This window comes from Cheilinus undulatus, linkage group 11, assembly GCF_018320785.1.
Source record: "Cheilinus undulatus linkage group 11, ASM1832078v1, whole genome shotgun sequence".
Lineage (NCBI taxonomy): Eukaryota > Metazoa > Chordata > Actinopteri > Labriformes > Labridae > Cheilinus > Cheilinus undulatus.
In genome coordinates, this window is record NC_054875.1 from 1973859 (window position 1) to 1995694 (window position 21836).

Below are 21836 nucleotides of genomic sequence, written 5' to 3' on the forward strand. Positions count from 1 at the left end.
TGCACAGCAGGGATATGACGCTATAAAAAAGGTTTATTTTATTTATGTTGGGCTGATTGTTGTGGCTGGGACAGAATTTTGAAAATTGTGCAAAAATGAACAAAAAATACAATACATGATAATATTAATGTGAAAGAGGACAAAGTTTTGTTAAAAATTACCAACTAAGTGTGCATTTTTGGTACAAGGGGTACCAAACAAACAACGATAATAATAATAATAGTAATAACTTTATTTGTATAGCACTTTTAAAAACATGGGTTTACAACGATGGCCTGTTTATTGTAGATTATCACCCCACAAACCCCAGTACCAGCCCAGTCTCTGAACCCTCAGAGAAATCATTTTAATCAGGAAGCCAGCATCACAAACGGATGTTTAAAGTTATTTTGAGAGGAAAAACCAGGAGTTCACATTCAGATCCTCTGTTTCTGAATGAAACTGTGGAGCTGAATACTTGAAGACCCGTGTTTCTGTTGTTAAAGGGGCCCAGAAGATTTTCTGGTTTCAGATTTTGCCGCAGAAGTTTAAGAAAAGCTGAGAAGCACTCCAGAACGAATCCCTTCCTCTGACTCCCTGGGACCCCCAGTCTATCCGTCTGTAAGCTCATTTCACCCCCCTCCACCCCTGCTACCCCCCACCCCCTTCTGTTATGTAATCTTACAAAAACAAGTTCAGCACCACTGGGTCATTAAATCTTGGCCAAAACAGACCTCCTGACCCCAAAAACAACTAGAAAAACATGAATAACAGTCCACGTTAATTCTGATTCCATATTATGATGAGACTTGTTCTGGTAAATGATGGGCTGATGGGTGTGAAAAAATAAAAATGAACATCTTTCATAAAAGCCTGAATATGTTAGGGTTGCAAAACTCTTTCCTGGAAGCTCATTTAGCAGTTAAAATGTGATATCTTCTAAAAGCCTGCCCAAAAATCCCAGTCTATTCTCCCCTGAGGTTCATATCTCCTCCCCCCGTGCTCCCCCATATAAACCCCCACTACATTGTTCTGCACATAGGCCGTCCCTCTGCACAGCAGCAGCACTTGTGATTATCTGACCCAACGTTCTGGAGTCGTCTCTCCAACAGAAGTTCAAGTTTTAAATTCCTGCTTCATCAGAGGTAAGGGCGGCTTTTTAACACCACAGTGTGAGTTTTTAAACTTATATTTAATCTAGCATCACTGAACGTAACATCTTGATGATCTCTTTGATATTCAGAGTAATAATCATGCTGATGACATGTTTTTAGGCCTGTGGCGTCATGACAAGCTGCTTATTGTTGGTGTTCTGTGTGGCAGCTCTGACAGTATGGGACGTCACTGCAGGTAAGGCTCAAACACACCTGCCTCTGCAACACCTGCAGGACTATTAGACTCCATATATCAGGGGTGTCAAACTCAAGGCCCGGGGGCCAAATGTGGCCTTTGCACAGTTACACCTGGCCCACAAGGCAAGGTCATATCATATTCTTATCATAACTGGCCCTAAAACATGAGGGCTGCAGACTTCCTGCAGTATAAAAATGTACACTTAACCTCGATGAGATCAAATATCCTTAAGTCATAAAAATGTGAAAAAAATAAAAAGTGAAAATTATTAAATATGAAAATATATGTGGGGAAAGATATTCATTTAAGCTTTTATTTCATATTTTAAAATTTTCTGATTGCACAGTTATGACTTCAGTCTATTATTTGGACTTTTATTTCATATTTAGACATTTTACATGTATTATTTTGACTTTACCTAATATTTTTGCTTTTTCAATTTATTATTTTGCCTTTAAAGGAGCTCCATTCTAAATTTCAAGTCATATTTTTGCCTTAAAAACATGATTGTGACTTTCTTTTTTAAATATTTGCCTTTTTAAAGCATTATTTTAACATCTAGTTTTGTGTTTTGACCTTTTGGACTAATAGGTTTGACTTTTTATCTCAGATTGAGTTTTTTTAACATATCATTTTGACTTTTTAAATCTTAAAATCATTTATCATTAGTGCTAATTTTTCCCCATAGTTTTTTACTGGTGTAAATGAGGCTGACAGTTAAATGTGGACCCAGTTAGGCCCTCAGGTCAGACCTTAGTTCAGAATCCGGCCCCTCCTGTGACTGAGTTTGACACCCCTGCCATGTTTGAAGGATTGAAGAGAAGGATCCATGCTTTAGTTGTAGAAGATTCTCTTTATGGACAAACTGATGCACTTGACCTCACCTCCTTTGGCTTTCCTTCAGAGATGAGCACAGAGCGACAATAATCAGTGTTACTTCTGTCTAAAATCGTGTAAAGTCTCATATTTATTCATCAACCTTGGCAGCCAAAGGGAAAATCTGAGTTTTAATTCTGCAAACTGTTCTCTTGTTTTCATACGTGGATTTTTCCACCAGAATGTCTACTGACTAAACCTTTTTATATATTTTTCATTGAGTTCTTCCATGAACTTCAATGTTTCCAAAACCAGAGAAATTCTGTGTTTTTTATGGATGTAAGAGTCCGTGTCTTGTCAAAGCAGCGGCCATGATGGAGCCACAGTCACAGACTGGATGTTTATCACTGCTGTAGAAACTCCAGATTGTTGTGAAAGACTAAAACAGAGCTGGAAGGGCCGCTCTGTTGCTGTACCTCATCTGTGTTTTTTGCTGCTTACTTGTGTTGGACCATGGCCATTCTCTGACATCAGCAGCGCCCCCCTTTAATGCTGAACCACCCCCCTTTTGGCCCCCCTAACATTGTGGTCCCACTAGACATTTAAACACTGAGTATTGAGCTGCACAGAATAAGGTGTATTTACCAGAAGGGTTAGGGTTTGCAACAGCATCTTTCCTGCACATCATTGCTCATCCAGTCTGCCTGCTGGGCCGGCCTCAGCGTACTGGTTTAGCTAATAACTGGTGCTAGCTTGGATGATGTTTATTCTGGACTCAGTCTGGCCCTGACATGGCGCTGATGAGCCTGGAGTGGGCCACCTTCCCTCTGTCACATAGGCTTTTGGTGCCTGCTGGACTGTTGGGTCTTCAGTGGCCGTCTAGTCTGGAACAGAATCCATGATGACGACTTTAGCTCTGTTTGCATCCAGCAGCTCATGGAGTCTTGTTTTGTGTTTTTAAAATGTTGGAGTAGGTGGAGAAGGAGCTCCCACATGTGGCTATGCAGAAATAAACGTCCCATTAAATACAGGAGCAACTACTCATGGCAAACCTAAAAAACAAAAATATCTCATAAACCACCCGTGGTTTCTAACCCAGACTTTGAGAACGATTGAGCTGTGGTTCTCAAGGTGGGGGTCAGGACCCTCCGCGTGGTCATGAGACCCAGAGAAGCTTCAGGTCCTCCAGGTACTGTGGGGATCCCTCGTCTCTGGCACCTTTATTTGGGGGGTGCAGGCTGAACAGTTTGAGAGCCCCTTCCCCAGAGGAGCTATACGGCTACCTGATGTGTGAGATGTAAACTTCTAACATGGACACAGTGTCTATGGTGATAATTCTGAGCTCATAAGTGATTCAGTAAACATCAGGACTGATCAGATCAGTTCAGACTGATGAGTCAGAACATGCCGGAGACCACTCCCTCATCCTCTACTCTTCTTCACTGCATAGTGAGCCGGATTGTAGCGGACGGTCGTGGACTCAACTTCACAAAGCAAACACGATTTTTGTCTCTGGCCAAAGACATTTCCATCATCGCCGTCTCACAATTAAAATGTCTGTCTAAAATGTTTGTGGCTGTCCAGGACAACAGCTGTGGATCCGAAAATATCAGATTTCACTATTTTGTCTATTTAATAAAATTATTAAAAGGTAAAATAAAGATAGAAGATGTTTAAACATGTGCAGCGTCATATAGATGATGGCATCCCATCTGTATCATTATGGAGGAAAAGTTTAGTTTGTTTTCTTCATTTCAGCCAGGATGTCATCCTGATTCTTCTCTGGAACTGTAAGGTACACCATGACAGCTTTGATCACGTGAGATTCTGTGAGATCTCATGTGAGGTTAATGACAGGTCAGCAGGTGTGTGTGGTCTCACAGTCTGGCTGAGTCATCTAGTGTGTTTGCTCTCTGAAGATTATAAAAGTAAAACTGTGTGTGAGTCCTCATGTCTGTGGTCTTGCGTTTCAGAGTCGTCCAGTGTGTTTCCACTTTAACCCTTTAAGTGCCAAAGTCGCAAAATTGCGACAATCAACATTGCTGAATTTAACAGGCTCTAGCTGCAAATATGGTGCCTAATGTTGTTACCACTTTACACCAGGAGATGGCGGATATGAGTAACTTCAATCCCAGCAGCATTTTGGGTGTGTTTCTATTCAAAGTTTTGGAGTTTATAGAGTTTGACAGACGCACGCCAGGCCGAGGAGATGAGTCGGAGCGTAACAGAGAGAAAGACAGCGAATTGTAGCAAGTGTAATCACAATGCCGGGAGGAATAGAGGAATATTCACCCTCTGCCATGATGTTCAGTTGTCCGGTGAAACCTTGGGTGAGACTGTTGGCAATGACAGTGCACCATGACGGTCCACAAGCAGCACATAGTGAAGCCGATGCTTTGCCTCACCGTGGCCGGGATGGGAGTAATCGGCGAATTCCGTGGTTGGGGGATGTGGTGGGGGTATCGGGGGGGGCAAGCACCACGAATAGTGATGGGGATCGGGAATGAAAAACACCACAGATGTAGAGACATGGTAGAAGCATAGGGTAGAAGCCATGGGAGAAAACACAGTCAATGGCGGTGAAGGCTGCCTGGTGATGTCAGAATATGCAAATTAGATGAGTGAATTTACTCCCATCACAAACTTTGGGTCATACTGAAGATTTTTCTCATTTATAGTATGCCTTTGTCTCTAACCACTTTCAAGCTACAGCCTGTTGAAATCTTGATATCCCAATTGAGTATTTTCTTGAATAAACACTGGCGCCAAGAGTTAATCTGCCGTCTTCATGGAGCTGTAAAGCTGAATCATTACAAGAATTATGATCTGACAAGATTAGAAAATTTAGCCCGAATGATCGTCAATTCTTCTAGAATTTAATTTTCAGGAGCGCAGATTACATTCATGCAATATGCAAGGAAGAACCTCCTTCTTTGATCTGGGAGAGTAAGTTTAAAACCTCTGATTTTTCCACCAATCAGGGGGCTTTTAATCAGAACAAGTCTTTATGACTCGTGGACATTGTTCTAGTAAAACCTCCCCCCATCAGGTGTGACTACTGAACAGCAAACCGCTGTTTTTGTTTCATGAGTTTAACAAAACAAGGGAGAAAAGCTGTTAAAAATGCCCTTCCTGGTTAATGCTGCAAGCTACTTGCAAAGCACTCTGGGATTGCTTACATTAAAGGTCTCTTTTAGCAGCTTTTCTACCTCATTATGTGGAATTCATCCATGAAACAAAAACAGCGGTTTGCTGTTCAGCAGTCACACCTAGTGGATGGAAGTTTCACTACAACAATGTCCACGGTTCATAAAGACTTGTTCTGATTGCGAGCCCCCTGATTGGAGGAAAAATCAGAGGTTTTAACCTAACTGTCTCAGATTGAAGAAGGATGTTCTTCTTTGCATATTGCATGAATGCAATCTGTGCTCCTGAAAATTAAATTCTAGAAGAATTGTTGATCATTCAGACTAAATTTTCCTAACCAATCTTGTCGAACAGTAATTCTTGTATTGATTCAGCTTTACTGACCCTGATTGGGTAAATACAGCTAAAATACTTCTGATTCTGATTATAAGAGCTCCTCTAATATGGAGAGGGGATGCTGGTCTTACATGGATTTCCTTTTTTGCTTAAATTAATCATTCTGATCAGCCAAAATCTCACTCTAACTCGGAGGGATTTCCGTCATCTTGGTGGCTTTTACACCCGGATTAAAAGCATTCCTGCAGCGCTGCCAGCGTTGTTCTTGTGGTTGTTTGTTCAGGAAGCTGGATTTAAACATTTCTGTCCAACATCCTGTAGATTTAGTTTTCTAAAAGGACACGTTTGCAGCGGCTGACGGCTGTCTGGCGCTAAGGCTCAGGAGGAAGCTGCCTTTACTGATGAAAAGGAGAGAAAGGCTGTGAAGGTTTGGGTGGTGAAAGAGATCCTGGTTTGTTTCATGTCATTTCTGTCCAATCATCAGTCAGTCACAGGTAACGCTCCAGATAACCTGAGAGCTTGTTCATGGGGTTAAAGTGGGGGTTCCTGGTTTGAATCCCTGGTCAGATTTGGTTCCTCTCCTCCTCCAGGAGTCCAGAAAAGCTCATTTGATGCCTCTAAATTGCCCGTAGGTGTGCTTGTGGTTGTAATCATGGCTGTGTCTTTATAATGATGATAGAAGCAGAGACCCACCTTTTCAGGTGTCTGCTTGTTACTACCAGGTAAATAAACTGAAGTTTACTTTAACCACAACTAACAGGGTTTGCTTAGTCCTCATTATGCTGCAGCTCCGCCTTCTCATCCATATATGGTCACTTCTTCAAGAGAGAACCAACATGGCGATGGCTTACGTGGAATTTAAGGTTTCCAAAGTCAGTAGATAAACCCCTGGTGACATCATGGTGCTTTATTCCTTTATTCTTCAGTCCCTGTCCATCAAACAGTCAAAGCAGGGACGACCCCCGACATTACCCCTCACACTCCAAGCTGTTTTCTCTTCGACCGGACTGTGACCAATGGCATTCTCAGCGTGTCCAGCAGGCCCTAACATGCCCTGCCAGGGCTGGCCACAGAGAGGAGGGGGGCAGAGCGGAGGTGCCAGGGGTGCAAGTTCATTATAACTGCATGTGTTAACAAAAGCAGGCCTGGTGGGGTCATACAGAGCCCATGACACCCCATCAGCCCCCTCCAGAGGAGGATGGCAGGACCTACGATGTGCGGAGATGCCTGTCAGTTCACCGCCTGCCCAGCAGCCTCCTCCCTCCCCACCCCAGATTAATTGATTTATCACAGTGCTTTCTGGGCCTCAGCACGGCAGCAGCCCCTCCACTGGTGAGAAATGGGACGCTGCCACAGACGATGATGCCCCCTCTGTGCTTTGAAACGACTCCAGATGAGGAGGAGAGGCTAATGTGAGGGATGATTTGGGAGCGTGACCCCCGGTCTCATAGGTCAGCCAAAGCCCACAGAGCTGTTACTCTGCAGACAGACAGCAGAGGCGGGGCTGCTCTGGAGGAAAAACACTCCTCTTGGCAGAATGACAACTTAAAGCTTGAGTAGGCAAATTATTTTTGAGCATTTACTCCTCACTGTATGTTGTTCAAGTTCTCTTGGAGCTAGAGGGGTCCTTGTTTTGCAAGATTAGCTTTTAGTGGCTTTTTTGGAGGAAACACTGATGAAGTCCTAAGTGGACATACATCCACATGTATGGATAACAGGAAATGTTTAGTTGTCTCCTAAAGATTTAAGACTTTAAATCTTATTTTCTAAGAATGTCAAAGCTGAGTTTTCCATCATGAAAATCAACACATTACCTCAGAAACATGCATGCATGTCCTCCAGGGCTTATAAAAGACATACCTCCAAAACATCGCTATTTTGTTCAGTTGCTCTGCCAAATGTTTTATTACATACAGCTGAGTGGTTTAACACTTTCAAAACTCGAGTTAGGATATCTCAGTTTTAACTAAACCACTCCAGAACCTTCATTTAGTTTTTAATCCATTCAGAGGTGGACTTGCTGGTGTGTTTGGGATCATCGTCCTGCTCTATAACCCAAGAGAGCTTCATCCTGAGGTCATAAACTGATAGTCAGACATTCTCCTACAGGATTTTCTGCTAGAGAGCAGAATTCATGCTTCTAGTGGTTCAGGTCCTGGTCCAGACCATCACACTACCACCGCCATGTCTGACTGCTGGTCTGATGTTCTTCTGATGAAATGCTGCCTTTGTGTTCTTGTTGCTCAGTGGTTTTGGCCTTGGAACTCTCCCATGATGCCATTGTTGCCCAGTCTCTTTCTGATGGTTGAATCATGAACTCTGACCTTAACTGCGTCAGTGGGGCCTGCAGGTCTTTAGATGTTGTTCTGGGTTCTTTTGGGACCTCCTGGATGAGTCGTCCATGTGCTCTTGGAGTCATTCTGGTAGGCCGGCCACTCCTGGGAAGGTTCACCACTTTTACAAGTTTTCTCCATTTGTGGGTAATGGCTCTCATGATGATTGGCCTGCATCCCAAAGCCTTGGAAACATCTTTGTAGCCCTTTCCAGACTGGCAGATGTCAGTGACTTTGATCTTCATCTCTTCTTGAATTTCTCTAGACCAGTGATCCTCAACATGTGGCTCTTTGATGTCTTCATCTGAAATATTATTCCCCAGAAAACCTTAGAAAAGGGAAACTTTGACCTCAGAAATTAAACACAATAATCAGTTTGTTTCCCAGACTTATACAGGAGGCTTTAATTGTCAAACTTGACTGTCCCATTTATCCCCTTTTTGCCACATTTATCCCAGTTTGGCCCTTTTTTCCTTTTTTTTTTGCCACTTTTCACCCATTTAAGTTGCCTTATGCCATTAACTCCCCCCTTTCTCCTTTATTGCCCATTTTTGCCACTTCTTTTTGCCACTTTCATCACATTCTTGCCCTTTTTCTCCACTTTTCGCCTATTTAAGCCACCTTTTGCCATCAGATAGCACTTGTTCCTACTTTTTTGCCCTATTTTGCCACTCTTGACTGCTTTTTGCCCATTTTAGTCACTTTTCTCTTATTTTTTTGGCACTTTTTAGCCACTTTTGGACCTTGTTTTTGCCCCTTTTCCCCATTTTTTTCCCCACTTTTCACCCATTTAAGCTGTCTTTTGACATTAAATACAACTTGTTTCTGCTTTTGGATCATTTTTGCAACTTTGTTTAGCCACTTTTATCCCATTTTTGCCCCTTTCACCATTTTTTGCCCATTTGAGCTACCCTTTTGCCATTAAATACCACTTGTATCCTGGTATGCCCTATTTTGCTGCTCTTGACTGCTTTTTGCCCATTTTAGTCACTTTTCTCTCATTTTTTGCCACATTTTGACCTTTTTTGCCTCCTTTAACTTGTTGTTATTGCTTCAAGCTGTTTTGCCACCTTTCACCACTTAGATCGTGGCTCTTGCAAAGGTCTTTTTCAACAGTTTGGCTCTGTGGTTGAGTAACACTGGTCTACTGGTCTAGATGGTTCCATGATGTTGTCAGAGAGGTTCTATTTAAGGGGTCTCTGGATTCAGCAGGTCTGGCAGTAATCAGGTCTGGGTGCTGACAGAGAAACTGAACTTAGCTTTCTGAAAAAGTGTGATTGATCACAATTTATTCATGATTAGGGGGGGGGGGGGGGTATTACTTTTTCACATAGGTCCAGGTAGGTTTGGATGTTTCTTTCCTCTTAATAAATGAAATCATCATTTAAGTCAGGTAATCTCTGTCTAACATTAGTCTAATGATCGCAGACATTTAAGTGTGATAAATATGTGAACAATTTAAGAAGAATACCTAAGAAGGGTTTGTTTGCAGCAGGCTGGAGTCATGTTTATTTCAGACGTTTTAACATGAGGCTCTATGGGTTTTTACTCACAGCAGGAGAGCCTCTAGTGGCTGGCGCAGGAACTGCAGCTATCGTCACTTCCACCTTTTCAGTATGCAGCTTTGATGAACAACATCTTTCAGGACGGCCCCCGCTTTGATCCCCTCCACAGGGGCCCCGTTTGAACCTCAAAGTGTCCCTTCAGCCTGAAGCTTTTTTTCTCCACGTCTCCTTGAAAACAAGCGACAACAACGCTGCCATTGTCCTCCACTGGCTGTTTGGCTTATTTACTGCTGTGGCTAAGAGAAAAACACACGGAGGGAGGGAAAGAAAAGAAAATCCTTCATTAGTTTTCAGAGGCGCTCTGCACATAAGCCTGCAGACATGAAACTAAACCAGCCAAAGAACTGGCTCAGACTAAATCCTCTCATCGCTGCTCATGCTTGATTATGTTAACTCGCTTCATTACAACAACCACAATTTATTGTCCTGTTTGTGTTTTCCTCTCTAGATGCCAAGGAGTTATCCATCACCACCATTAAGGTATTCTCTCTTTGGATCTGACTCTTAAATAGGAGGCCAGGATGGCAGCAGCCTCCAGCAGCTGTGAAACAGTCATTATTGCTCAATCCACCCTTTGTGAAAGAAAAGTTCATGTTTTGTTAAACGGGTCCAGCTTTTATTTCAGTAAGGTCCTTTAAAGTCTAGAAAGAAAAAAAAATCTGACAAATAGAGAAGAGGAGGAGGACCATTGAGGCAAACCTGGATGATGAACTTTAAAGGGATATTTTGGTGTTTTTGACGTCTGGTTAACTTATTTGTTATACTAGCCAGGAGAGATCGTTTTTCATGTCCTTTATGGCAGGGGTCCTCAACATTTTCAGCCTCTGACCCCAAAATAAAGGTGCCAGAGACCGGGGACCCCCACTGTACCTGAAGGTGGTTGAAGACAGCCATGCACAATGGAGAACAGTCATGTGCAGACAAAGCTTCCCATTAAGGGGATAAATGGGAGAGCTTTCTGGCACCCAGCCAAATTGGGGGTCCATGGCAGTCAGCAAAACCACAGCCCATTGCAAAGTCAAGCTGTGATATTCAACTTTTATATTTAACCTAAAAACGTTTGCCACTCTTATCAAGGAGAAAATATCCTTCTTTAATCATTTGTGTAGTAAATAGCCTTCTTAAAATGTAAATCTATTTTGTTGAAAAAAAAAATTAAAATGGATTAAAATGGCTAAAATGGGTAAATAATGGCAAAAAATGTTGGGAAAAGTGGTGAAATTGGATTTTAAAAGTAGCGGAAATGGGTTAGAAGTGGCATAAAAATAGATAAAAATGTAAAAATGGGCAGAATTAGTGGTAAAAAGGAGTTCAAAAGTTTCTGAAATGGCTTTAAAGTGGCAAAAATGGTTGGAAATTTGGTGAATGGGATGAAAAATTGATATAAACTGGCAAGAAAGGTTAACTGAGAAAAAAAATAGGGAGATATTGGCAGAAATTGGTCAAACTGGCAAAACTGGGCCCATCAACTAGTGAAATGTGGTTAAAATGGGAAAAAATTGTATGTAGAAATTGGTAAAAAGGGGCTAATAGTGGCAATAATGGGTAAACAGAAGCAACACTAGGCTGAAGTGGCAAGAATTGGTTTAGAAGTGACAAAAACAGAAAGAAAAAAGTGATTAAAACTGACAAAAGTAGGTGTTACATGGTAAAAATGTGTTAAAACTGGTGGGAGCAAATGATGAAAAGGGGTTAAAATTTGGCAAATCTGGTGTAAAGTGGCAACAGTGTTATTTAAAACATATTCATAGTTCTTTCAAGGAACCTGGAGACCCCCTCTCAGTGTCTCACAACCCCCAAGGGGGTCCTGACCCCAAGGTTGAGAACCACTGATTTAAGGAAAAGGTATTACAAAACTAAAAGACATCATGCATTTAAATTAATATTACAACAACAAACTATAAGGTTGTTTATAGTTCATGGCAGACGGTGGCGTCATGAATAGTTCTTTCTACTGTTTAAAAGCATGATCAGTAACCACAGCTGCTTATAACCACAGTTATACAGCAGTATAGACTTCATGCAGAGGTGTCAAACTCAAGGCCCGGGGGCCAAATGTGGCCTGTTGTACAGTTACACTCGGCCCACCAGATAATATGTTCTTATTAAAACTGGCCCTAAAACATGAGGTCTGCAGATTTCCTCCAGTATAAAAATATAAACTTAACCTCGATGATATCAAATATCCTTAAGTCATAAAAATGTGAAAAAAATAAAAAGTGAAAATTATTAGATATAAAACTATATTAGTATATGGAGAAAGATATTCATTTAAGCTTTTATTTCAAATTTTAAAATTTTCTTATTGCACAATGATGACTTCAGTCTATTATTTGGACTTTTATTTCATATTTTGATATTTTACACTAATTATTTTGACTTTATCTAATATTTTTGGCTTTATAATTTAGAATTTTGACTTTTCAATTTATTTTGCCTTTAAAGGTGCTCCATTCTAAATTTAAGTCATATTTTTGCCTTAAAAACATAAATGTGACTTTTTTTTGTATATTTGCCTTTTAAAAGCATTATTTTAACATCTAATTTCATGTTTTAACCTTTTGCATGAATAACTCTGATGCTTTATCTCATATTTTGACCTTTTCAATTCATCATATGGGCTTGTATCTCACATTTTTACCTTTTAGGTTCACATTTTTAAATTCTAAATCATATTTTTGCCTTAAAAACATGATTGTGACTTTCTTTTTTAAAAATATTTTCCTTTTAAAAGCATTATTTTAACATCTAGTTTTGTGTTTTGACCTTTTGGACTAATAGGTTTGACTTTTTATCTCAGATTTTGAGTTTTTTAACTTATCATTTTGACTTTTTAAATCTCAGAATCATTAATCGTCAGTGCTAGTTTTTCCCCATAGTTTATTACTGGCATAAATGAGGTTGACAGTTAAATGTGGACCCTGTTAGGCCCTCAGGTCAGACCTTAGTTCAGAATCCGGGCCCTTCTGTGACTGAGTTTGACACCCCTGACTTCATGCATTGTAAGTCTGTTTATGTTTATAATGTGATGAAATGCATTTAAACAGCAGGCTTCATAGAAAGTATTTTATTTGAAGTTTAACTTCTCTGCATCTTTGCAGACGTGTTAGCGTTAGCATCGTTAGCCCCGGTCACATGCATGGATCCCTTTCACTAACGTTTCTCTCTCTTTAACAGGAGGACCCGTACACCATGAGGAAAGGCTCAGAGCTGGAGGGTTACTGCATCGATTTGATCTCTGAGCTCTCTGAAAAGCTGGGCTTCAAGTACAACATCCATCTGGTGAAGGACGGCAAATACGGCGCCATGGACGCCAGCGAGAACTGGAACGGTATGATCGGAGAGGTCATCAGAGGGGTGAGTTGGCGTGCAGCTGTACTTGACCTTAAATGTAACAAACGCTTCCATGTCATTTTAAACATGTTTGCTCTGTAGAGGTTTCTGGATTCATTCAGAACAGTCAGATCAGAGGAAATGCAGTTATCTTCTTTAAAATCATATCTGCTCAGTAAAACGTGCATCTTTGTTGACGTACAGCAGGCCTGATTTATGGAAATATTAAACTGTCTGACATGAGCGGTTTCTTTCAGCCCTCCTCTCACATTGTCTCCATGCTCTGAGCGATTTCTGTTCGTGTCCCTCCATCAGGAAGCCGACCTGGCCGTGGCCCCGCTGACCCTCACGGCGACCAGAGAGCAGTATGTGGACATGACCACGCCCTTCATGCAGATCGGGATCAGCTTTGTCATGCACAAAGACGTGGCCTTTGAGGACGCCGGCTTCAGTCTGCTGTCTCCGTTCTCCACCGACATGTGGGTTGGTTTCCTTGTGGCCTTCCTGCTCACAGGGGTCTGCATTTTCCTGATTGGAAGGTACGTACAAATGTCAAGGAGTGCCCATGAAACAACTGCGTCCATAGAGGTCTCCACCTCTGCTCAATCTTTGATCGGTCAGTGAGGCAAAAATGACGTTATCAGTTTTGTATCTTATAAGAAGGAAGGAAGAAAGGAGGGGAGAAGGCTTTATTTAGATCTATTCTAAGGCTTTTTACCTTTATTGTAGAGAAAGAGTGGGTAGAGCCAGAAACAGGTGAGAGATTTGACATGCTGTGAGAGAGCCACTGGCCAGACTGGAACCCCAGCAGCCCACATACAGGGGGCACAACCTAACCACAAACCATCAGTGCTCCTTAGAAGGAAGTTTGGAGGGAAGAAAGGATGAAAAGAAGGAAGTAAGTGAGTGAGAGGACAGTTCGAAGGAAGGAAGAACAAATGGAAAAAAGCTTTGAAGGATAAAACGAAGAGGAAAGGAAAGGGGGATGAAGGAATGATGGAGAAGTGAACAAAGAGGGGTGGAAAGTAGAAAGAAGGAAGGGGGTAAGTATGGAAAGAAAGAAATGAGTAAGAAAGGAAGGTAGGAAGGACAGAGGAGGAAAGAAAAAACAAAATGAAAAGGAAAGTAAAGAACGAAGGAAGGAAGATAGAAAGAAATGAAGGGGAAAGAAGAGAAAGTAGGAAGAAAGGGAGGATGAAGGAAGGAAAGAAGGAAATAAGGAAGGAAGGAAGGAAAGAAGGAAAGAAAAAAGGAAAGTAGGTAGAAAGCGAGGAAGTAAGAATGGAAGAAAAGAAGGAAGTAAGGAAGAACGGAAAATAGGACGAGCGCAAGGAAGGAAGGATGTATGGAAGAAGGGAAAGCAGGAAGAGAGTCAAGAAGAAGGATAGAAGTATGGAAGGAAGGAACGAAGAAAAGAAAGTAGGAAGAAAGCGAGAAAGTAAGGAAGTAGACAGGAAAGTAGGAAGGAAGGGAGGAGAAAGTCAAGGAAGAAAGGAAGCAGGGGAGGCAGGTAGTAAGGCAGAAAGCAGAGAAGTAAGGTAGGAAGGAACAAAGAAAGGAAGGAAGGAACAAAGAAAGAAATGAGGGAAGGAAAGAAAGAAATAAGGAAGGAAGGAAGGCTAGATGAAGCAACAAAGGAAGAACAAAAGAGAAGGGAAGAAAAGAAGGAAGAAAGGAAAGTAGGTAGAACACAAGGAAGTATGGAAGGAAGGAGAGAAGGAAAGAAAGTAGGAAGGAATGAAGTAAAGAAGAAGGGAGGGAGGGAAGAAAGGAAGCAGGTTGGGAAGGTAGAAAGAAAGGAAGATAGGAGGGAAGGAAGGAAGATAGGAAGGTAGGAAGAAAGAAAGAAGGAAAGAAGGAAGGAAAGAGACTTGACTTTCCACTAACTTTATTTATGAAACACTTTGATAAATGGCTAGAACACATTGGTAATACATGATTGATTACTGATTAAAATATGCAGAAACTCTTACAGTTCAAATAAAGGTTAAAGAATCTAGAGTGGTTGTCGTCATGGTGACGTTGCCTGTCAATGGTCTGTTTAGGATCAGCCCGTGTGAATGGTCAGAGACGGACTCAGAGCAGCACAGCTTCACTCTGCTGCACAGTTTCTGGTACATCACTGGAGCTCTGACGCTGCAAGGTAACTCCATAATACTGGACCACACAGAGGCTGCTTCATCAGAGAGTCTGAATTTAACTCAGAGTTTGTTTTAGGTACAAACCAGGAAGTAAATTTAATGATAAGCTGAGATTCAGTCTAAAGTTTCTGTATACTACATGTCACTGAAACTGCAGGATGCACTGATGAGATGGAAATGAAGTGAGCTTCACATTCATCTATGTTGTCCCATCAGGCGCCGGTCCTCACCCCAAAGCTTTGTCTGGACGGATCGTCAGCGCCATCTGGTGGATCTTTGCTGTACTGCTTCTGGCCTGCTACTTTGGCAACATGCACTCCATGATGCACTCGGACCAGAACCATGTTTCCATCAAGAGCTTTGAGGATCTGGCTAACCAGGATGTGATTGAATACGGCACCGTGGATGGGGGGTCCACCAAGGCCTTCTTTAAGGTCAGACACTCCTAAATTTAAAACTCACATGCTTGGTAAAGTCTGAGAGACGTTCATAAAACTGGACTGAAAGGTCAAATATTGCATGTTTCTCTCCAGCTGTCGAACAACCCAGTGTACCGGCGGCTCTACCAGAACATGGAGAGGAAGAAGAGCTTTGTGGCCACCCCTGCAGAGGGGATCCGACGGGCTCAGGAGGGAGACTTTGCCTTCATCGGCGAGTCCGTGTCCCTGGACCTGGCTGTGGCTCGCTACTGTAAGCTGATCCGGGCACAGGAGGTCATCGGCATGAGAGGGTACTCCATCGCAGCGCCTCTGGGTGAGTCTTTGGTCCTCTAGTCCAGAAAACACAAATCAATGACTGTCGAGTCTCATAGACCCATTTTACTCGCAATAGAACTGAAACAACATAAGGGATGAAATATTAGCTCATTTTGAGTTTGATGACGGCTACACATCTCAAAAATCTAGGGACAGGACCTGCTCTTTTTTTAACAACAGTCTGGAAATGTCTGGGAAGTGAGGAGACCAGCTGATGGAGTTCTGGGAAAGGAGTGTTGTCCCATTCTTGTCAGATGTAGGGTTCTGGCTGCTCAACAGTCCTGGGTCTTCTTTGGTCCAAATGTTTTCTGTGGTGAAAGATCTGGACTGCAGACAGACCAGTTCAGGACCCGGACTCTCCTTCTGTGAAGCCATGCTGTTGTGATGGATGTGGTATGTGGTTTAGCATGGTCATGCTGACAGAGACGTTGTCTGGATGGGAGCATATGTGTCTCTAAAAGCTCTCTCTACTTTCAGCATTGATAGTTCCTCTCCAGATGTTAGAGCTGCCCACGCCATAGGCACTAATGCAACCCCATACCATCAGAGATGCAGGCTTTAGACCTGAGCCAGGAGGACAAGCTGGATGCTCCCTCTGCTCTTTAGTCCACAGGACACAGAGTCTGTGGTTTCCTCTGACCACAGAACAGTTTTCCATGTTTCCTCAGTCCATGTGAAATGACAAAATAGGAAGAAAGCGAGGAAGTAAGGAAGTATGGAAGAAAGGAAGGAAGTAAGAGAGAAAGGAAAATAGTATGGAAGGAAGAAAGGAAAGTAAGAAAAAAGAGAGGAAGTATGGAAGGAAGGAAGAAAGGAAGGAAGGGAGGAAGAGAGGAAAGTTGGAAGGTAGGAAGTATGGAAGGAAGGAGGTAAAGTAGGAAAAGAGCAAGGAAGGAGGGTTGGGAAGGCAGAAAGTCCACATATGGCTTCTTCTCTCCATGATCCAGCTGTAACTGTCATTGGTGGATGGCACGGCCAACTGTGTTGACAGACGATGATTTCTGGAATGTTCCTGGGCCCATGCAGTGATTTCACTGCAGAATCATGACTGTTTTTTTTTTTTTTCCATCTTTTTCAGTAAAACTTTTTCTTCCAGCCTCTTGTTGCCCCGTCCCTACTTTTTTGAGATGTGTTGCTGCTATCAAACTCAAAATGAGCTAATATCTTTCATGAAATGGTAAAATGTCTCAGTTTCAGATTTGTTGTTTATGTTCTGCTGTGGATAAAATATTGGTTTTACTGGATTTGGGATTCTTGAGCAGACTCCTGAGCAGATGACAGCTTTGGAGTGATGAAGGAGATTCTAACATTATGACCAACAAGAGCATCTTTAATCTGAACTCCTTCTGGTCCCTTTCAGTGGATTCAATCACCCATTTCCTCCGTCTTCTACCTCCCCCCTTCTCTTTGCTCGCCCAGGTTCTCCTCTGGTGAAGAACCTGACCATAGCCATCCTTCAGCTCAGTGAGTCCGGGGAGCTGACCTACCTGAGGGATAAATGGTGGGCCAGCAGTTGTAGGAGTGCAGAGGGGACCTCCACCTCTGAGCCCCTGCACACCAGCGACCTGCGGGGTCTCTTCCTGCTGCTCGGCCTGGGCCTGGCTGTCGGCCTGCTGCTGGCTCTGCTGGAGCTCCTGTCCAAGGCCCGAAACCAGGCCAAGGATGGGAAGGTAGGGGGAGAGTCTGATGTTTGGTTTGTCTGGCAGAGCTGAGCACAGAGCAGTTTATCATCAGTTCACCCTCAGGCATCACTTTCATTTACTACCCTTTAAAGCCATTAAGGACAACAATGCCCACTTTCAAAAACTGCTATAAAAATTAACAGATTGATATTTTTTCTGCTTTTTTTGCATAAATCTCTTAAACAACTTGAGCTGTGCTCAAAACTACCAAACATTCAATCATTTTGAGGATTTTAACCCTTTAAATGCCAGTTTGATTACAGGATGGTCATTTTTTTTCTAAAAAACACACAAAACAGTAATTATTGGGGGGGGTTAAATCAGTCCTGCATATGTTGCTTATTTACTGCTTTTGTACGATGTTTCCTGCTCTGTTTCAGATTTTCTGACCTCTTGGTGTTTTTCTCTTTCAGAAATCGTGTTGCTCTGTGTTGACGTCTGAGCTGAGTCGGCGATTTGGCAGAGGAGGAGAGAGCACAGAGGCAGAGAGCTCGGACAAAAGCAAAGCCTGAAATTAAAGTTTACATGTTAGCTGTTGACCAGAATTCTCCTTAAGCTTAGAGCATCTGTCTCCATAAATACACCGTCTCTCTCTCTCTCTGTAGCCGTATGTTTAGATGTCCTTCAGGATGGTTTTGACTCTAAATGATGATAGGATCACATGAACTAACTCTTCAACACTTAGCTCCAGTCAAAGGGAAATAGAGCAGCATTGTTTTACTGTTCAGGTAGAAATCCACATCTCTAACACTAACTTCTGATCTGTAAACTTTCTCTGTGACTGTAACTGTTTCTATTTGATGATACATTCCCAATAAATCCCTCGGTGTCCTAAATGTCATCTTGGTTCAGAGTATTCATTTCTATTTTTGGTGTTTATGGTGTGCATTTGTTAGGATCTCATCCACACATTAACATTTAATGTGACAAAAACTGTTTAAAGGGAAAATTATAAAGCATGGGACAAACAAAAGAAGAAAGAATTAGAATATCATGAGAAAATTCAATATTTTTGTCACTCATTTCAGAAAGGTAAACCCATGTATTATATAGACTCATTACACATAGAGTGAAATATTTCAAGCCTTTATTTCTTGAAATGTTGATGATTATGGCTACAGATAAGAAAACCCAAAATTCAGTGTCTCAAAAAATGAGAATATTACATAAGATCAATCAAAAAGGATATTTTAAACAGAAATGTCAGGCTTCTGAAAAGTCTGTTCATTTCTATGCATCAATACTTGGTTGGGCCTCCTTCTGCATGAATTACTGCATCAGTGCAGTGTGGCATGGAGGCGATCAGCCTGTGGCACTGCTCAGGTGAAATGAAGCCCAGGTTGCTTTGATAGCGGCCTTCAGGTCTGGTGTCTCTCATCTTCCATAGATTCTCTATGGGGTTCAGGTCAGAATCAAGCACAGTAACACCATGGTCATTGAAGCAGCTTTTGGTACCTTTGGCAGTGTGGGCAGGTGCCAAGTCCTGCTGGAAAATGAAACCAGCATCTCCATGAAGCTTGTGAGCAGAAGGAAGCATGAAGAGCATCTGTAGCCATAATCATCAACATTTCAAGAAATAAAGGCTTGAAATATTTCACTCTGTGTGATGAGTTCATATATGAGTTTACCTTTCTGAAATGAGTGACAAAAATATTCAACTTTTTCATGATATTCTAATTTTTTGAGATGTACCTGTAAGTGGTCAGTCATTTCTCACATTTTTGCCCCTTTTCACCAATTTTTGCAGCTTTTCCCCATTTCAGTAACTTTTCAAACGTGTTTGCTGCTTTTTGACCATTTTTTCCACCTTTAACTCATTTGTCACTTCTCACCCATTTTTGCTATTTAAAAAGGGAATAAAATGCTCAAAAAGCAGAAAACTCAGAGCAAAAATGAGTAAAAATTGAGTAAAATGGGCAAAAAGCAGCAAAAAGTGGTTAAAGGGTATAAAATGGCAAACGCCACTTTAACCCTTTGACATTTTTCACCACTTAGATTGTGGCTATTCAAATGTTACACTTATGAAGTATTTAGGAATAATTCTAGGATTTTTTTTCTTAAACATATATCAAGGTTAGAGTGAAGGCTAGTGGAACTGAATAAAAACTGACAGAGACAGACAGTTAAATTTAGGCCAACTGTACTGAAAATTATAATAGTTCAACAAAAAACACCTGATATAAAAATCAAGGAAAAACCAGACATTAAAATAAAACAAAATTACAAACTACATATCAAATTTTTCTCTTGTAAATGTCCATTTCAATATAACCAAATATCACAATCCTTCCTTTTTAATAAAAGTAGAGTTACTTTTCTTCAACACACCCAACAAATTCACATTCAACTAAAAAAAAAAATGTTTCAGGCAGATGAATGAATAACCAAGGGTACATAAATTCACTTTTCAAATTGTTTCAATTGAAAAATCTTAAGTAAAGCTCTACCTAGGCTTCAACAATAAATAAATGCCTTTAGAGTCCTTTTATAAAGTTTTTTTCCCCAACTAAAGAAGAAGGGCTAAGGGTTTGGCCTACCGCACCAGGAGAGGGCCCAGGCTTGAGGCTTGAGGTCTAGTGCAGAAGGGGAAGCCTTTAGAAGTCTTCTTTGTCCTTTAGCTCGTCATCCAGATTCCTCCAGTGCAGGGCAGAAAAACACCTGGCCTGTTTAAAACAACAGGTGATTAATGAACATGAAGTTTTCAGTCGATGAGGTCCTTTCTCCTCTTCATCAAAGTTGTCAAATGTTGCTCACTGTTCTCCATCAGGTTCTCACTGCATGTATCTGCATCAGGCCACACAGGAGAGTCCAGGTTTTCTGTAGGGTGTTGAATTAATATTGAGGTGGAGTTATGGAGAAGTTTGCTGGTATGAGCACAACTGTTTAAAGTGTTATGGCGCTTTTAGCTCACCAGGTTTCCAAAATCCAGTCTCCAGTTTTCTGTTTTTCACTCTCTGCTTTTTCCAGAGTGAGTTTGGTGTGGAGGAAGGTTGAGTGAGGTTTTCTGCTGCTGCTCTCAGATTCAGCTGGTGTGTGAGAAGTGGAGATCAGTGAGAGGCTGATTAAGAACAGGTGAGCTGCACGGAGGGGAGGGGGAGGGGTCAACTGCTGAAGAGGTTGTTTGTGATTTGTTCTCTGAGGTTTTGACTGGCAGGTAATGTAGCCAATGGGTGATGAATAGCCATGAACAAGGAGAATAGCCATGAACAAGGAGAAGGTCGATGAGGACCATTTTAACCTGGGTTACACAAAGGTGTTTTTCACCAGTTTGGCTCTTTGGTTGAGTAACACTGCTTTAGGATATCTTTAATACTACCTGAGAGAATGCACAGCCAGACTAATACTCATGGCCTCTTTTTAGGCTGAAAATAAACATTTATAGACATTTTCAAAGCTGGTTAAACTTTATCTTTGCAACTTGTTATGCACATGTCCGACCACTTGGTGGTGCTATTGGATTTCTGTTGGTGTAAGGCTGAGCGGCGTTCTCATTCATGTATTCAGGGATGATTTTGAGCACAGAGGAGTGACACAGTCCTCTCAGAGAGCATGAAGCAGAATTACAGCAGCTACTCTGACATCACGGTCATCCTCATGACTGAAACGTCCACATGAGTACGAGTTAAAGTGTTTAAATTATTAGTCAGGGCCGAAGTTGATGTGGTTAGTGGCTGTTTGCAGGTATGAAGTAATTAAACTCAGACTTTAATGTGCTCTGTTTGCAGTCTTGATGGTGTTTGCTGGAGTGTCAGCTTTGGATGCATCATGGGAAACAGAGCGGAGAGAAATACAGGCTGATCACACTAATGACAGTGCAATCATACAGCTACGCACTTTATCTGATGGAGAATTACTTTTTGATTAAATGCACAGTAAATGTCACCACCAGGGGGCTCTCAATCAAAACAGCAACAAAAGCAAATGTTGAGGTTAGCAGTGAATTATGGGAGTTAAACGCTGCTACTCTAACGCTCACTCCTGATGAAAACTGACTCCAAACATGTGGTTTAAAGAAAGTTGGACTTTTATAACCCATACATGATAGCCTCACTGAAATCATCCTCAATCAAATTTTCAAAATAGAAATAACATACTGAACATACAGAAATAACTGACTCCGCCCCTGACCACTCCCCTCTCAGGAGATGGATGTGGCTTAAAGGATGTGGCTCTCCTGATCCTGAGAGGAGGATCAGGAGATAAGGGTGTAACTCTCTTCCAAGAGGGTAGGGCCAACTGAACACGGGGGGGGGGTAACTCCCCACATGACATCAGGAGGGGAAATCTGACAATGGCTTGACTCAGCACACATTTTCAGAAAGGTGGAGAAAGAGAGGGAGGGAAGGAGTGCATTTTTCTGGTACTTGAGGGGATTGTGGACAGGCCTGAGGCACAG

General features: G+C 41.8%; 1 protein-coding gene and 1 long non-coding RNA gene across 4 annotated transcripts; one reads left to right on the forward strand and one right to left on the reverse strand.

Annotated features, from left to right (window-relative positions):
• The first annotated feature begins 1023 nt into the window (after window positions 1-1023).
• Window positions 1024-18269, forward strand: si:ch211-251b21.1 (uncharacterized protein LOC571720 homolog). The gene is made up of 10 exons (XM_041798353.1): window positions 1024-1124; window positions 1254-1329; window positions 9978-10009; window positions 12707-12886; window positions 13178-13401; window positions 14908-15005; window positions 15220-15437; window positions 15537-15756; window positions 17178-17428; window positions 17854-18269. Exons 2-10 carry the CDS (start codon window positions 1266-1268, stop codon window positions 17950-17952), a joined length of 1386 nt encoding a protein of 461 aa, XP_041654287.1. The 5' UTR covers window positions 1024-1124; window positions 1254-1265; the 3' UTR covers window positions 17953-18269.
• On the reverse strand, window positions 8075-20484 carry LOC121516925. Of its 3 annotated transcripts, none has more exons than XR_005992526.1 (7): window positions 20352-20484; window positions 20195-20257; window positions 19983-20103; window positions 17831-17948; window positions 17246-17466; window positions 9518-9765; window positions 8075-8268 (listed from the first exon to the last, which is right to left on the reverse strand). It is a non-coding gene; the product is annotated as an uncharacterized LOC121516925 (long non-coding RNA). The 3 variants fall into 3 exon arrangements; XR_005992524.1 differs by having other exon boundaries at window positions 19978-20103; XR_005992525.1 differs by lacking the exon at window positions 17831-17948 and having other exon boundaries at window positions 19978-20103.
• Window positions 20485-21836: the final 1352 nt, after the last annotated feature.

Bases quoted from the DNA above. Each gene is read 5' to 3' on its own strand.
- si:ch211-251b21.1 (XM_041798353.1), top strand. From the start codon at position 1,266: ATGACAAGCTGCTTATTGTTGGTGTTCTGTGTGGCAGCTCTGACAGTA. The intron at 1,330-9,977 runs GTAAGGCTCAAA...TTTCCTCTCTAG, and splicing joins AGTATGGGACGTCACTGCAG to ATGCCAAGGAGTTATCCATC. The intron at 12,887-13,177 runs GTGAGTTGGCGT...TCCCTCCATCAG, and splicing joins TCGGAGAGGTCATCAGAGGG to GAAGCCGACCTGGCCGTGGC.